Here is a 16,451-nt window from a genome sequence, read left to right as displayed (position 1 = left end):
TAACAGGAGCTGCCCCCTGGAAGCACGTGGAAAGCACTCAGGACCCAGCAGGCTGGAGGGAACTGCCTGGAGGTGTGCAGGGGCTTTGGCTGCCTGAGGTGTTTTGTTTCCTGCAGTAATTCCGTGGTTACACATCCCTGTTGTGCATTCCTGTGGCCTCTGCGGTGTAATTGATTTCAAGGTCACTTCCTAGAAAACCCTGCCAAGGAGAAACAGGAGTAGCTGTTAGAAATCTCCTGCCTGCTGGCCACGTCCATGGGGCCTGTAGGAACAGCAGTGACACTGCTCTTAAAGTGGAGGGGCACTCTGGCACTGCCAGCATCTCTGACACCCTGGAGCTGGCAATGTGCAGGACTTGCAGAGGGCCCCTGCCCTGCAGGGGAAGGGGCTGAGCAGGTGGAGCAGAGGGGGTATAGAGGAAGGTAATTTCCTCTTTTTTCTGTGGCTATGAGGCTTTAGAATGTCACTTTGGGGGTTTGACACTTGTGGGTTTGTATAATCTGTTCTCGTTTGGCATCTGGCTGACCTTTGGAGTACTCTCTTCTCGCAGATGTGGGGTTTGTACTGGTTACTGAGCATTTAACCAACAGTTTAGAACACTTCTAAGCATGGCTTCTTGCATTGTTCTCAAGCTCTCTTCTCATAAGCTGATGTCCACTTTTCAGTGTTGGTCCCATAATCCATTTGGGATGGATATTTGCCAGACCGGGTAAAACCACTTGGATGCATTTCCCAGGAGATCACAGGGCAAAAGCTTGGTCAGAGCACTCTGCTGATTTCACAGTCAGCCTGTGGATCGCTGTTAATGACTGCTTCTTGTAATTAATCATTTGTCAGCTTCAGTGGTGCTAAAGGGTCTTTGTTGGGATGCAGAGGTCACTGTAACCAGTTGGAAATATCCTTATCCTAGTTTGGGCTCCCTTCAGTGTGAAAGAAAAATCCGACATTATTGAACCTTTGAGATCTTTTGACTTTCATGCATGTTTTAACTTTAAAGCTAGAAATTGTTTCACTTGTATGTTTGTGGTTTTTTTTTTTTCCTTCTTTGTTGAATTTTTTCATTCCAATGAATTTTATCTAAATGCTTTTTTTTTCTTTACATTTAGATGCACCCAAAAATAATTGGTTGTAGCTCTAAGAAAAAGATTTTGATGAGTTCAAACAGATTCCAAGTCCCTCTGTCTTCACTCAGCCGTATTGTGAAATTCAATGTGTAATTTCGGTTTCAGGACTGCGGAGATTTAAATGACTCTTTGAACTGTTGGGCACAGTCCAGTACAACAAAAGCACTGATTTTTGCAACAGTTCTTCTGTCACAAATCTGGGGAAAACCAACATGATTTAGGGAAGGACGCTGGTGGGTCTGAGCCAGCACCTCTTGTGGAGTGCTTGGTTTGGGTACGAGGTTTCAATCCCAGGGGTGTAGAGGAAGGGAGGGAGTGGCTTCACAGCGCCATGAATTTTTTATATTTATATATATATATATTTTATATATATATGATCCTGTTGGAGACTTTAGTCATGCCAGTGTCTGTTTGAAGTACACACCCACAGCAGAGCTTTAACACCCAGTGCTGGCACAACACTGCTGTTGTTCCTTCTGGGCAAGGAGAGGCACAGAAGGGAGAGACAAATCCCAGTTCCTGTATCCTGCTCAGTGCAGAGTTCCTGCAGGAAGGAGCTGAAAGAGCGAGTGCAGGCAGCCAAAGCATTGAAGCAATTAATTCTAAATACTCTGTGCCTTTCATTTCTCTGGGATGTTCTGCTGTCCACCTTGGACTCTGCAGGATTCCCAGAGAAGGAGACATAACAGCCTTGTGATGGCTTGAAAAAAAATAAGTATTTCTCTGTGTTTCTAAGCTCCTTCAGTTTCCCTGTTGGAGCAGCGATGGGCTGTTGCAGAGATGATGATTTTGATGAGAGGATGCTGGGTGCAGAAATGAGCTGCTCTCTGCTCAGCTCAGCCTGCAGGGATGGGAAGTCTGGGTGCTCCAGGAACAGCTTTGCTGTGACTGCAGCGTGGGGCTTCAGCTGTCCTTCATGTGATCTCAGGCATCTTCTCTGCTGTATTTTTAGAGCTGTCGTGCAAAGAAGATTAGCAAAGGACTTAATATCGATGTGGATATGGATTCTTTCTCAAATATGGCAATGTTCCCCCTATTTAGGCAATGTGTTTGGGCTTGTGTCACGGTTATATCACCAGGCTGTGCACTGCCATGTGCCTCTGCCTGGCCTCTCTTCCTGCTCCAGATGTTGTTTAGCTGACTGAAAAAGTGGCTGTGCTCTTAGTCCTGGTCTCAGTTTTGCTGGATCTAATGACGTTTTGTTGGGGAGCCTGTTTCCAGCTGGATCAAATCCATACTTAGTGGAGAAAGAAGCAGCTGGGAGTTGAGAGCCAGTGGTTTACCTTCAGATGGGAGCCACAGGCACCTGGATTCAGTGGTGGTTTCAGACTGGCTCTTGTGGTCTCTCCGTGGTGAGGGGGCACTCACAGGTGAAGCTGTCCAAGTGAGGCCTTTGTAGGGTCCTGGTCCCACTAGAACAGATCTTGTTTGTCTGGAAACTCCCTCAAATGTTCCTGGCAGAGCTGCACCACCGAAAGAGCAGAATTACAGAATAATTGGGGTGGAAAGAGACCTTAAAAGCCCATCCAGTCCTAGCCCCCTGCCATGGGCAGGAACATCTTCCCCTATCCCGGGCTGCTCCAAGCCCTAGTGTCCAGCCTGGCCTTGGACACTGCCAGGGATCCAGGGGCAGCCACAGCTGCTCTGGGCACCCTGTGCCAGGGCCTGCCCACCCTCACAGGGAAGAATTTCTTCCTAAGATCTGATTTAAATGTGTCCTCTTTTAGTTTAAGATTCTTTTCCATTGTCCCATCAAACCATCCACCCTTGCTGTGGAGTTAATTGGGGCAGCATTCTCTCAGGGAAGGGCTTTCAGTGGCTTTCTACAAGTGTGTTAAGGGCACATGTGTGGAGTGACATGGGACAAACTGCTCAAAAACAGTTGCTCAGTATTCTGATATCCCAGTGGCCTCTGAGGGTGTTCTCAGCATGCACTGTCCAACCACGTGGGACTCCAGAAACTTAGAATGGATGGTCTGAAGAGGTTCATTTTGTATGTGCTGGAACAGAAGAGGCCAGCAAGGTGAAGGCTTTGGCCTCAGGATAGCCCTGGATGGTGGTTTGGAGTCTGGAGGGTTGGGAGAGGGCGGATGGAAGCACAAGTAGGAAGTGTTGGCTCTGCCTGAGCAGATGAACGGGCTGGCAAGTGCAGGGAGGAGAGCAGGTACTGAGGTGTGCAGCCCTCCTGCCCAGGAGCAAAGGGCACCAGGAGAGGACGGCTGGGAGCGTCCTGTGGCAGTGCCTGACACAGATCCGTGAACTCCCATCCTAACAAATAAAGTGCTTAATGCAGTGAGTGTGCTTCTGTTGGCTGGAGCCAGGTGGATCTGTGTTGGGAACAGTCACTTACCATGGGAATTTGGGATTTATCTAAACTGGTTTTGTTATTCCTGTGATGAGCAGTGAAAAGCACAGGTAGAAGAACATGGGAGAAGTTCTCAGAGAAGTGTGGCAAAGCAAGCAGGACGGTGCTGAGGGACTGGGAGAGCAAGGTTTCAAACCTGCATGCTTTGTTCTGGCCAGGACTCCAGCTGGCAGCTGCCTGCACTTCCCTCCTGACACTGGAGCAACACGATAATCTGAAATAACTCTGCTTTCCCGTCCAGAGGTCCGGGAGCAGGGGATACGGAATGTGTCCTTAAGTGCCTGGGCTATTTTGGGAGCAGGGGACATGAGTCTGTGCAGGGGCATCCAGGCTTTGCATTGCTGTGCTAACGGGGAGCTGACAGCCCAGCTCCAGCATCAGCGCATCCGTGTTTGCTTGTGGGGCAGAGAGCTCATGAATGTTTTTATTTTTCTGTGCTGTATAAAATGGTGGTGTCTTCTGGAAGATGGGAAGATGACAGCAGTTCCTAGAGGAATTGCCTTGGAAGGATGGCAAAAGCATCTTAGGATGGGAATGTGGAGCTCTGAGAGCCTGGTGGAAGGAGAGCACAGGTTCTCCTCCTGGAACAGCTGCAAGGGAATTTTGTGTAGCTTGTTCAGCTACCACGTATTTGCAACGGCAACGCAACGTGCAAGAGGTTTTTCAGAAATCCGAGGAAAACATTCCATCCTGCAAACATCTTAGAATGTAATAAGAGGTGAAGAAGTATGGGAAGGAACAGCAGCAGTAGGTGCTGTTCATGCAAGTTAGCTTCACTGCGAGTGCCAGGGAAGACTGGATTTCTGCTGGAGCTGCTGCAGAAGCTTTGGAGAAAGGGCTTCTCAGAGGGATGTGCTAATTAGAACAGGGAAGATTGCAGAGCCAGGACAGAGATGTTTTAGAAATGGATAAATTGAGGCAAAGTGAGTAGCCCATAATTGGTGGTCTTACCCTTGATAGTTTAGGGCAACAAGAACTGTTTGGCACATCATGTTTTAAGGCTTCCTACAGACGGCATTGACCCAGAGATTATAAAATTCAAGTCTTTAGCCAGCAGAAATCAGCAGAGCTGATTGCTTTTGCTAGTTAGGAAGTGACCAGGAACTTTCCTGATGTTGAAGTGATGATTCCCTTCCTAGTATTCTTCAACAACAGGATTCTGTTTCTATTTCACATGTGTAGGAGAAGTTATGTTAGGACATGCTTGGCTGGTGACTGACATGGTGCTGTCCCTGCTTGTACCTGCTCTGCTTTAACTTCACCTCTGAGAAAACTGGGGCCAGCTCCAGGGGCTCAGGGGCCTCCGTTTTATTGGACTTCTACTGTAAGGGAATGAATTAATTCAGAAAGAGTTAAAATTGATTTACCCAGAAGCTGAAATTTACTTTATTTTCACTTCTAGGCCTACGAGAAGCGCTTTCCTACATGCCCAGAGATCCCAGTCTTCCTGGGGAGTGAAATCCTGCACGAGTCTAAGAGTGAGGATGGAGCCATCCATGTCATTGAGCGGAGCTGCAAGCTGAACGTGGATGCTCCCAGGCTGCTGAAGAAGGCAGGTGGAACCTTGGGAGCAGAGAGGCCTGGATTTTGTTGGCTGGCTCAGATAGATAAAGGCTCCTAAAGTCACTCTTTTCTCTCTGTGTGTCCTCCCTCCCCTTCAGATTGCAGGGGTAGAGTATGTCTTCTTCATCCAGAAGAACACAGTGAACTGGAGAGAGAGAACCCTCCGCATCGAAGCCCACAACGAGACCTTTGCCAACCGTGTGGTGGTCAGGGAGACCTGCAGCTACTCAGTGAGAGCTCTGCTGTGCCTGGCTGTGCACACACACTCAGGGGGAAGGTGCCTGAATGGGTTTGAGCACCCCGGCACCGCTGGGCTGTGATAGAGACTCTGGGGCTGGAAAGGGTCCTGGGCTTGTTTGGTTGCTTTGGAGGAAAGGTCTGGAGAGACAAGACAAGGGGGAATGGCTTCCCATGGACAAATTGGACATTGGGGAGGAATTCTTGCCTGTGAGGGTGTGGGGGGCCCAGCACAGGGTACCCAGAGAAGCTGTTACTGCCCCTGGATCCCTGGAAGCGTCCCAGGCCAGGTTGGACACTGGGGCTTGGAGCAGCCTGGGGCAGTGGAAGGTGTCCCTGCACATGGCAGGGGGTGGGATGAGATGGCTTTTTAAGGTCTCAATGATCTTAAAGTCTCTTCCAACCTAGTGATTCTGTGTGTGATTTGTCCATCCAAACCATTCTGTGATTTCATAGGGCTTGAGAAGCTTCTTCAGGTTGATTGTGATTCCCTGCTTGGAGTGAAAGTGGAAAACAGAATTGGTGCTCCAGAGCTGCTGGAATTCCCTCAGTTTCTTTTCGATTGAAATCCAGGCTAAGAAAAACATCTAGAGCTTGGGCATATCTATAAATCTGGATATCTAGAATTAATCCCTTACTATTCATTATTATAAGGAGCTGAGTGAAGTCTGGCAATTAATTTTGCTCACAGATAAGTGAAAGTTTTAGCACCTTGTTCGTTGTTATTTTCATGTTCTAAAGATTTGGAGAAAGGACTTGAGCCTTATTTGTGGCCTGGGCTGTCTCCCTTTGTGGCTGTTTCTGTGCTGTTTTCCTGGAATGGGGCTCTGAGGGCCCAGTCACCATGAAATAACTTCAGCTTCTTCTGGAAGCAATCAGATCCTGTTTGTTGTTCCTTACACAAATGTCCAGATCCTGTTACTTACCTGCCCTTTTGGCAACTGGACAGCAGCTCAGCTTCTTGGGAGTAAGCAGGCTGTGAGGAGCTTCAGGCAAGAGGAGCGGAAAAACTGAACATTTTGGATGGTGAGGGTATTCCTGAGCCAGAGATCCCTTGGTGGTTGCATGAGGTTTCCTAAAAACTGCTGTAAATCAAACTTCCATCATTGTCAATGGCACTGACAGGTCTGAAATGCTCCCAGGTCAACTCTGGGATTGTTACACTTGCTGATTTTGGCTGTGTCCTTAGGAAGGAAACATCAGCATCTGATCTTTGAGGGGAACAGGGTGGGAGCTGCTGGCTGCATCCTCAAGATGGTTCCCTGCTCTATTTTTACCAGTTCCCTTTTCCCTGCCAGAGTGCACCGGAAGCAGGTTTATTCTCATCTTTCCTTTTCTGCGGTGTACTCTGAGACAACTTGGAGAAATATGATCCTGCTCCTGCAGTGGCTTAATATTTCCCCAGGGAATTTGTCTTTTATGGTATCTTTGTGTGGGGGCTGGAGTTGTTTTTCTTTCCTGTCGGTTTGTGAACAGCAGCACCTGCAGAGAGAAGGCAGCGCCTTCCCAGGAAAGGGTTAAGTTTAAAAGAGGAAAAGATCCTACCATATGTAAGAGCAACAGAGGGGAAATAAGGGGAAGGTGTGTGCTGAGCTGAAGAGGGGGGAAACTCCCTGCTCTGCCATGTTCCCAGTGTTTTGGGGAGAAGGCTGATGTTAGTGGCTGAGTCTCCCATCCAAAACTAAAAAAGAAATCTGGTTTGCATTTTCCTTCTTTGCAGGTGTAGGAGTTTTAATTGCAGGTTCCACAAGGCCTTTCCATAAAGAGACCTTGACATGACGGTTTCAAGTGGGCAGTTCCACTGCCATTTTTGTGCAGCTTTTGCCACTGCAGTTCAGGTCTGCTGGGACGGGGATGGGTTTAAATCGTGATTTCCTTGTGCACGTGAGGAACGTTGGGCTCGCAAAAGTCTGGATGCCCAGTTTACGATGGGTTCTCACAATGGGAGTGAACCTGGTCAGTGCAGGTCTGGCAGTGCCTCCTCTGCCCCCTCTCTGTAGCTGTGGAGGTTTCACAGCCAGGGTGGTGCCAGGGCCATGAGCCATCTGCCCCCATCCCTCCTGTGTGCTCCTCTGGCTGCAGGTTCACCCTGAGAACGAGGAGTGGACGTGCTTTGAGCAGTCGGCCTCCCTCGACATCAAATCCTTTTTTGGCTTTGAAAGCACCGTGGAAAAAATCGCCATGAAGCAGTACACCTCCAACATCAAACGGGTAAGGTGTGCTTCCCTGGCTGCCAGAACTCAGCAGGTCCTCTCTGTGCCTCTCTGTAAACACACCCAGTGTTTGTGCCCTTGCTCGTGGCTCTGAAATCCCTCGGTCAGCAAAGGGCAGCGTGCGAGGAGCGCAGAGCGATGTGCCGGCTGCAGCGCGTGTGTGCAGGGATGGAGCGGGCTGCGTGCCACAGCAGGAGGGCGCTGGGTGCTCTGGGCTCCTCGGACACTGAGGACACTCTTCTTGTGCAGAAAGGGAAAGTTCTGGGTGAACATCACCCCCTGTGTCTCCAGAGCTTGGCTTGGGTCGGTGGCTCTGGGCTGCAGAGGAACAGGGCAGCTAATTGTGTTTGGGAGCAGGAGGATGGGGTGAAGGTGTTAGAAACTCAGCTGCAGCCACGGACCGGGGTTTGCCAGGCCATTATTGCAATTCATCATTCACTGGGGGCTTTCAGACTGGAGGTTTTTTGACAGGATCATGGGAATGAAAGGAGAGATTTCCCCTCTGTTTATCCTTAGCAGCATTAATCATCTGTCCTGAGGAAACTCCTGTGCCTTGCTGGCTCTGGAGGAGGCTTTTTCCTAATGAGAGCTTTTTCCCTTCAGGGCAAGGAGGTGATTGAGCACTACCTGAAGGAGCTGATCTCCCAAGGGATCACGTTCATCCCTCGCTGGAGCCCTCCCGCGGCCAAGGATGAGCGAGCCCCGGCTGCGGGACGGGCCCCTGGTGACATCCCGCTGGATTCTGGGGCTGCTGGCACCAGCAGGGAGCCGGCTGCCAGCCCCTGCCCGCCCCCAGAGCCCGCCAGCCCTGACGGTAGGCACTGCCCGGGCAGCAGCACTCACCAAGAAGCTCATTTTCATTGCTCTTGGCATCAGGTTTTTCATCTGGAGTGTGGGGGAGGAGGAGGGAAAGCTATTTTCTTTTTTCAAGAAAAATAAGCAATGGAACTTTTTTTTTTTGCCCCTAAAACAAAGCAGCTGTGTAGGCAGTATGTTTCGGAGCTTAGAAAAAAAATAGGTTTGATCAGCCCTTTAAGGTATTTTATACTTTAGAGAAGGAGAAGGTGTCTTCAGTATGCTGGAATTAAATATTTTATCTGTTCCCAAATTAATATTCTTGGGGACAGGTTTGGATGGTTTTTGACCCTGTATCAAGCCAAGACAAATTTGAGGAATGTCTCCTAATGCATTTTTCCCACAAAATGTCTGAATCAAACTTCATCTTTCCTTGTGTTGGTCTGAGGATATCTTCTAGACTAAATAAAATACTTCTCTGGCAAAAAGAAATAGGAGGGACCTTTGAATCCAGAGCTGTTGTAATAGAAACAGTTGTTGTCATTCCTGAGAAGGAAAGGCAGCACTTGTTTTGCTGAGTGTAACTAGGGAAAAAGCTTGGAATTTGGAAACATCAGTAGTTCTGCTCTCACCTGATATTCTCGGCTTTTCTGGAAAAAGATAGGAACCTGCAGAGAAGCTGATTAGGAGAAATGTTTGAGATTAACATTGCCCTCAGAGTGGTGGGTCCCATCTAGCAGGAGAGTGGCTGTTATTTTTCTGCCCATGTTCCTGTTCAGGACAGGATCAGCTTCCCTGGGCCTGCTCCCCACCTTGCTAGCTCTAGGGGTTCCACGGGATGTCTCACTTCCAAATGCAATTTCTGTGTTATCCTGCTTATCCTGTGGCTGTCCAGGCCTCCTGTAGGTGCTGACATCCACTGAGAACCTTGTGGCTGACAAAGAGCCAGCTCTGAGGTGTCCCCAGCCCTGCTCGCTGTGTCTTCCACTCCAGCTGCTGCCTGGGCTGCTTCCCCTTGGCTGCCCTGTTCTGCTGGCTGGCAGCTGCAAGCCCTGGGTGGCACATCCCCGTGTCCCTCGGTGCTGGCACATCCCCGTGTCCCTCGGGGCTGGCACATCCCCGTGTCCCTCGGGGCTGGCACATCCCCGTGTCCCTCGGGGCTGGCACATCCCCGTGTCCCTCGGGGCTGGCACATCCCCGTGTCCCTCGGTGCTGGCACATCCCCGTGTCCCTCGGTGCTGGCACATCCCCGTGTCCCTCGGTGCTGGCAGTCACCAAGCCCTTGTCCTTTGTCTCTGAGCCGGAGGAGCCTTGAGCTGCTTGGTGTGCACAGGACCTCTCCTCCTGCCAAAAGCCTCCGAGCTGTCAGAAATGTGCTGTTGTTCTCCCTTTGTCCCTGGTGTCCCTGGGCAGAATAATGGCTTGGTTTTCCAGCGAGCCACTTGTCACTGCAGTCGTGCGTGAGATTTGGGACATGTGGAGATGGAAGTGCCCAGGTCTTGGAGCGGTTGGTGAGCTGAGGGCCAGAGCTCATGACAGATCTTTCAAAGCTCCTGCTGGAGCAGTTCAGGGCTGAATGGATTTTTGGTGGAGTGATCCAGCTGTGATGCAGCACGTGCTGCCTGTGGCCTCGTGCCCCAATCACCAGGACAGTATCCCTCCCTACCTCCTTCCCTCCCTCCCTCAGGCTGCTGGAGTGAGGCTTCTGAGCAATTCCCACGTAAATCATAGGGAGCCCAAAGTGTAGAAATAACTGCTCACCTCCCTCCTGGCTGTGCCACTCTGCTCTGAGTTGTTGTTTCCTCCCTCCAGCTGACAAACTGGATGCTGATTACATCGAGCGCTACCTGGGCCAGCTCACCCCGCTGCAGGAGAGCTGCCTGATCCGCCTGCGCCAGTGGCTCCAGGAGACTCACAAGGGAAAGGTGGGTAGGGCTGGCACAGAGGGGCATCTGGGGGGATCCCCAGCTGGGATGGGAAACCCTGGATCCACACACACTCTGGGGCAGGAGAAGCTGCAGTGGGACACCACAGGAAGGGACCTGGGGGTCCTGGTCGATGTTGAGCTGGACGTGAGTCAGCTCTGGCAGCCCCAAGGGTCGCCGTGTCCTGCGGACACTGTCCTGCTCTGCTCTGTGCCAGAGTGGCCTCACCTCTAGTCCTGGGCACCACAACATCAGAAGGATCTAAAGCTGTCAGAAAGTGTCCAAGGGCAGGGATGTGAGGATGGGGAAGGGTCTCGAGGGGAAGCCACAGGAGGAGAGGCTGAGGACACTTGGTTTGTTCAGCTGGGGAAGAGGAGAGGGAGCACAGAGCTCACCAGGGCTGCAGCTTCATCCTAAGGGGCAGAGGAGGGACAGCTCTGATCTCTGCTCTGTGACAGGGACAGGAAATGGCTGGAGCTGTGCCAGGGGAGGTTTAGGCTGGAAATCAAGAAGAGGTTCTTCCCCCAGAGGGTGCTGGCACTGCCCAGGCTCCCCAGGGAATGGGCACAGCCCTGAGGCTGCCAGAGCTGCAGGAGTGTTTGGACAGCGCTGCCAGGGGTGCCCAGGGTGGGATTGTTGGGGGTCTGTGCAGGGCCAGGGGATGGAGTGGATGATCCCTGTGGGTCCATTCCCACTCAAGGAGATTCTGTGGCTCTCTGACTTTTCCCTGAGAAGCAGCACAGGCACTGGGGGACAGTCTCTGCTCTGCTGGAATGTCCAGCAGCTACCTGGCCTCCTTTTGGTTAAAGGAAAGTCTCTGTCAGACCAGCAGCGTAACTGGTACGTGGCTGGGAAAAGAATGGGTCTAGAGCAGCTTGAATGCCTCAAGAGGAGTTTAACTCCAGATTTCCTGATGGAGGGGGATTAGGAGGGAAGGAAAGAAGGACCAAGGATAGTACCAGAGAGAGTAGTTGGGTGGGCTGAGTGATAAAGGGTGCTTAGGAAGAGGAGCAAGTGATCCCCCTTGGGAGCAGAAATCAGCTGGATGAGGTTTCAACAGTAAAAGCTTCCTGGCTTAGAAGGAATCAGCTCAGTCAGGATGGGTTGGGTGAGGTACTCTGCATTCCTGGGTTTGGGAAGATTTTCATTCCTTTTTCTCTACCTGGCCTTTCCAAGAGAGACTGCTGCTTACAAGGAGCTTTGGCAGTCCTGCATGCTGTGCTGTATGTCTCAGAGCTGAGCTTGTCTCCTCTGCATACAAGGAGTCTGAACATTATTTAGAATGCTGTTTTTTCTTGGAAAAATGAATGTGAATCACCTCGCTAGAAATACAGTGTAAGAAAGATTTAGTGCTATGGTTCTGCTGCTGTTGAACTCCTGAAGCTGGCTCGTGTGTGAGCAGGCACGTGGGTTTTGTTGGTACCCAGGAGTGTGGATGGAGAAACAGCTCCCATAAAACCTCAGTCTGAAGAGAACAGGAGGTGTTGGGGCAGTGTGAGAGGCTCCCAGCAGCTGATAAGCTGCAGACACCAGCAGTGCTGTTGGAATTGTAAAAGCTGATAAATCCCCACCACCAAATACCTGCCAAAGCTGGCCAAGGCCACTGGTGCAGGGTGGCATCAACAGCAGCTTGGATAACTTGGACCAGAGGGGTGGTGGCTGCTGGAGGCAGGAAAACTACAGGAATATGTGTATGATACATAATATATTGTGTATATATACACACCTGATGTAGCAAAGGGCCCCCTGACGGGCTGTGACACCTCCCTGGCAGCTGCTCTCCTGTCACTGTGGCACTCTGCCTGTGAGGAAAGAGCTGGGGCTGGGTTCCCAGCCAGCCAGGGGGTGGTGAGTGAGCTCTGTGAGCAGGAGCTGCTTCACCAAGAAAAGGGGCTCTGCTGGAAACTGCTTTTGATCTGTGTCCGCCTGTGAGTCTTCCTCTGGTCAGAGGAGAGGCACTGCACAGGTGGACAGGCAGGGATCAGTCCCCAGGTGTAACTGTGCTCTGAGACAGAGGTCAGGGGGCTTTTCATGGACACCTGAACAATGAAAAATGGTGTGGGATCCATTGGGGGAGGAGATACCTCACCCAGTGGGTCCTGGATGGGAGGACATCCCAAAGACAGGGAGGCTTTGTCCCTGGTGTGGCCTGCAAGGATCCTGCTTTCAGCTGCAACAGGCACCACCGAAGTTGAGGTTGAAAAGTATCAACCCACAGTTTGGTTCTCCCCTCTCCATGTCAGAGGCTGGGGAATGGAAGCTGGAGAGGGAAAAAGTGAGAGCGCACGGGCAGAATGCGGAACAAGTGCCCCTGGGGTGCCTGGAGCGGGGCAGGGAGCAGCAGCCCTTGTCCCCTTGTGCTGGGAGCCTTGGGAAGGTGCAGCTGGATCCTGATCTCCAGGGACAGGGGGAGCTGCCTCTGGCCTTTGGGTGGCCTTGGTGAGCCTTCTCCCCAGGAGGACGTGGGCACACAGGAAGGGAGGTGCTGGCTACTGAAACTTCTTCTTGAACCCCCTGACTGCTGGGCTGTTTGCTTCTCCTGGTTCCCTGACAGGGCAGGCCAAAATCAGGAGCTTACCCTGCAAGGCTGGGGTTTTCCCTGGAGAGACTCTTACCTTGCTGTGACAATCTGTTCTTTTAATTCGGAGCAGGGCTGGCCTTATTTCTCTGTCAGAAATTATCAAAAAATAGATCTCCTGTTTCTTGGAAAATGGCCCTTCTTATTTTTGTCCTCTGTCCTATTTCACTATCTCTTCCCTGTTCCTTCCAAAGCAGACCTTACCTTTACAATCAGATATGTTGTTGCTTAAAAAATCTGAGGATTTGAAGGAACAAAGTGCAAATGGTGTTAAAATTGCAGCAACTTAAAGCTCTGTCCAAGGCTTTGCACCATGCAGGAGAGTGCAGCAGTTTCACCTGTGAGTATAAAAGCAGGCTGAAATGAAACCTTCGTTTTCTTGCATGTGGGAGTTACTGCTTTGGTTGGACAAGGATAAAAGACTAATTCCACTGTGGAATAAGTCATCTTGGAGCTTCCTGCCTTTGGTCCAAACAGGAGTGCTGGATTTGCCTCTTGCCTGCAGCCATGCAAGGGGCATGGAAACAGGGAAAGTATCAAATCTTCCATCAGCTGTCCCCTCTCCTGCAGAGATCCAGGGGCTCCTGCGGGTGTCTGGGCTGGGTCTGATGAGTGGTGGCTGCCTCTGAGCAGCAGGAACACAAACCTGAATTGTCTGATGAACGCTCTGCTGGCTTTAAATTTGCTGTGATACTGAATTCCTCTAAATACTCACGAGATCATCTTTGGGACAGCTGCGCTCTCCTTTCCAGGACGCACAGATGCAGTGTTAGAAGCAGTTTTAATCTCTCCCCTGCTCCTAACCAATCCTTTAGGATTGATTTAGGCTGCCTGAACTCTGCCCCTTCTTTAGGTGAGTCAATTTGTGCCATCTCCTGCTTGTGAATCCGAGCTTGCTCCCTCCTGACACAGCTGCCAGCCTTGCTTTCTACCCAGCTTTCTGTTTCCCTGTGTGTGGCAGTGGACAAACAAAGGAGCTTTGACTCCTGAACATGAGGGTTTGTGTCCCAGCAGGGCTGGGAGTGCTTGGGGTTTGCTAGCACAATATGAATGCCCTGGAAGAGACAATTCCTGCTCCACAGAGCTGGAATTTTTTAATGGAAACTTGTAGAGAATGAGGCCAAGCACTTTTGGGGAAGTTGGAGTGAGGGACTGGGAATGCAGCAGCACATGCTGCTTTAATCCAGTTGGATTTGCAGCTGACAGGCTCTTGGTCAGATCTGGCACTTCTGTGGAATCCGTCAGGTTCGTTGTTAATTCCTGCTGCTTGGCGTTCCTGCCAAGTTTTCTTTGATTCTTCAGCTGAAGAGAACATGGCAGATGTGGAAGGATCTGGAAGGAGGTTGGAATAAGCCAGTCTGCAGTCTTGGTTTGGAAAGCTTTTGTGCCTGTGATGTGAGGATGCTGCTGGTGCTGGGGTGAGCGATCAGGAGAGGGTTTGTTGTAGTCTCAGTTGATTTGGATCAAGAGTTATTGTGGTGTGATGGGGCAGGGAAGCCCTTGGAAGCACTCAACAGCTTTCTTGTTCAAACACCAGCAGCAGGGCCTGCACAAGAGCTGGAATTGGTACTGGTGGCATCTTCCAGGCTGCACAGTTGTGGTTCCCCTCCAGTGCCTGGTGTGGTCAGTGTGTTACCTGCGGCTCTTTGTTACCTGTTGCCATCCTGGGCTGATTTGCCCTGGGCAGGTGAACTTGGCAGCTCCCTGACTTTCACACAGTATTTTGGAGGTTCTTGTGGATAACCAGCCAAGGGAAGCATCAGCCAGCCTGGGGTTTGCTGGGGCTCCTGGAAATGGGCTTCCCACAGTCTGTGAGCTGGTCCCTTCTTTTGTGCTCCTGGCACCCTCTGCTGCTTCCAGCTGGGTTAGCTACGGAGGGAAGGAGGTGGAAGGGAAGTTTAATGTTTGCTGTCTTCTTTTAAGAGATTAAAAAATGGTGTAGACCGTGCAGCCTCCTCTGCAGGCCAAATGGAACGTTCCAGTCCTGATCCTGGGACTTTCTCTTCTCGCAGATCCCCAAGGATGAGCACATCCTGCGGTTCCTGCGCGCCCGTGACTTCAACATCGACAAAGCGCGGGAGATGCTGTGCCAGTCGCTGGCCTGGCGCAAGCAGTACCAGGTGGATTTCATCCTGCAGTCCTGGAGACCCCCAGCCCTGCTGGAGGAGTACTACACCGGGGGCTGGCACTACCAGGACAAAGGTGAGGAGCTGCCCCTGGCACAAGGGGTTCTGGCACCTCACCGGTGACCTGGGACGTTGAAGAAAGCTGTATTGACAATTTTAACATTAACAAAGCAGTCCAGTGCCTGTGAGTAGCCACTCCGCTTCCCTGGAATTGTATTTCCTCTGCACAGATCAGGATCTCTGAAAAGGTTGCTTTTGGCAGAGATTTTTATCCTTTTGAAATATTTAATGTGACTTTTTAAAAAGGTAGGAGAGTGATAGCCTGGGGGACTAAAGTGCTGCCCTCTCTGAACCCTTTGTTTTGAAGATGGGCGGCCGCTCTACATCCTCCGCCTTGGCCAGATGGACACCAAGGGTTTGGTGAAGGCCCTGGGAGAGGAATCCCTGCTGAGACATGTGAGTTGTGCCTTTGTGTGTCACCTGTTCCCCTCAGGGTCTTGGGAAGTCTTGGAATGGTGCATCAGGAATCCTGGAATGGTTTGGGTGGGAAGGGACCTTAAAGCTCATCCCATCCCACCCCTGCTGTGGACAGAGACACCTCCCACTGTCCCAGGCTGCTCCAAGCCCCAGTGTCCAGCCTGGCCTTGGGCACTGCCAGGGATCCAGGGGCAGCCACAGCTGCTCTGGGCACCCTGTGCCAGGCCCTGCCCACCCTCCCAGGGAACAATTCCTGCCCAATATCCCCGCCTTCTGCTTTCTGTATTTTTTAAAAGAAGATCTCCAGGCCAGCCTGGTTCCTCAGCCATACTCAGGCTAATCCCTGTCTGCGCTGTCTTTGGTTCCAGGTTCTGTCCATTAATGAGGAAGGACAGAAGAGATGTGAGGAAAACACCAACATTTTTGGCCGCCCCATCACGTCAGTATCATTGGTTTTCCTGGGTCCTTGCAGACTCCCTGCCACGGTGGAGGATGCTGCTGTGCTTTGGGGTGATGTCCTTAGGGTTACAGTGCAGACAGCAGCGTGTGTTATGGGCTGTGTGGGGAGCACAGATGTATATAAATTTATAGGTTGGACTTAAATGCAGACAGATCCTGCAGTTTCATTGGAAAGCAAATATTGAGCCTTCCTTACATCACTTTCATATCCATCTCAGATTAATTTAATCTTCCTGTCTTGGTGATTTTAATCCACATATTTGAAATTCTGGATTTTTTATTTTTTTAATACAGGAGCCTGTCTTCCAGGTTCCACCTTCATTTAAAACATATTTTTACATTATTTTTAGCAATAGGCCTGCATACCTTCACCTTCTTCCAGAGTGGCAGGTGTTCTTGCCCTGGGGGTTGGGTGTCTGTGTAACCTGGAGCTCAGGTGGATTCAGGTGTTTGCTGCCCGAGTGGAGATGTGCTTTTATTGGAACTGCTCGTGCCCCTTGTTGGCTTCCCCGGGTCCTGCTCGGGCTGTGGGGCTACTGTGGATCCTAAACTGAGCAGCCACCACACTCCAAAGTTCTGACAGGTCTTC

At 51.0% G+C, this 16,451-nt stretch overlaps 1 protein-coding gene across 5 annotated transcripts in view; it reads left to right on the top strand.

The window, feature by feature from the left end:
- Nucleotides 1-16,451, top strand: part of SEC14L5 (SEC14 like lipid binding 5) — a 40,032-nt gene that overhangs the window by 15,280 nt on the left and 8,301 nt on the right. For all 5 annotated transcript variants that reach the window (XM_040078901.1, XM_040078900.1, XM_040078898.1 and 2 more), the window contains 8 exons: nucleotides 4,892-5,041; nucleotides 5,151-5,282; nucleotides 7,372-7,500; nucleotides 8,106-8,316; nucleotides 10,110-10,222; nucleotides 14,813-15,002; nucleotides 15,294-15,382; nucleotides 15,772-15,842. In XM_040078901.1, coding sequence (XP_039934835.1) covers nucleotides 4,892-5,041; nucleotides 5,151-5,282; nucleotides 7,372-7,500; nucleotides 8,106-8,316; nucleotides 10,110-10,222; nucleotides 14,813-15,002; nucleotides 15,294-15,382; nucleotides 15,772-15,842 — 1,085 coding nt within the window. The remainder of the gene's footprint in view (nucleotides 1-4,891; nucleotides 5,042-5,150; nucleotides 5,283-7,371; nucleotides 7,501-8,105; nucleotides 8,317-10,109; nucleotides 10,223-14,812; nucleotides 15,003-15,293; nucleotides 15,383-15,771; nucleotides 15,843-16,451) is intronic.

The sequence above is a fragment of the Hirundo rustica genome, chromosome 15, assembly GCF_015227805.2.
Source record: "Hirundo rustica isolate bHirRus1 chromosome 15, bHirRus1.pri.v3, whole genome shotgun sequence".
NCBI lineage: Eukaryota > Metazoa > Chordata > Aves > Passeriformes > Hirundinidae > Hirundo > Hirundo rustica.
Note: the sequence above shows the minus strand (reverse complement) of the source record. Positions and strands in the feature narration are given on the sequence as shown.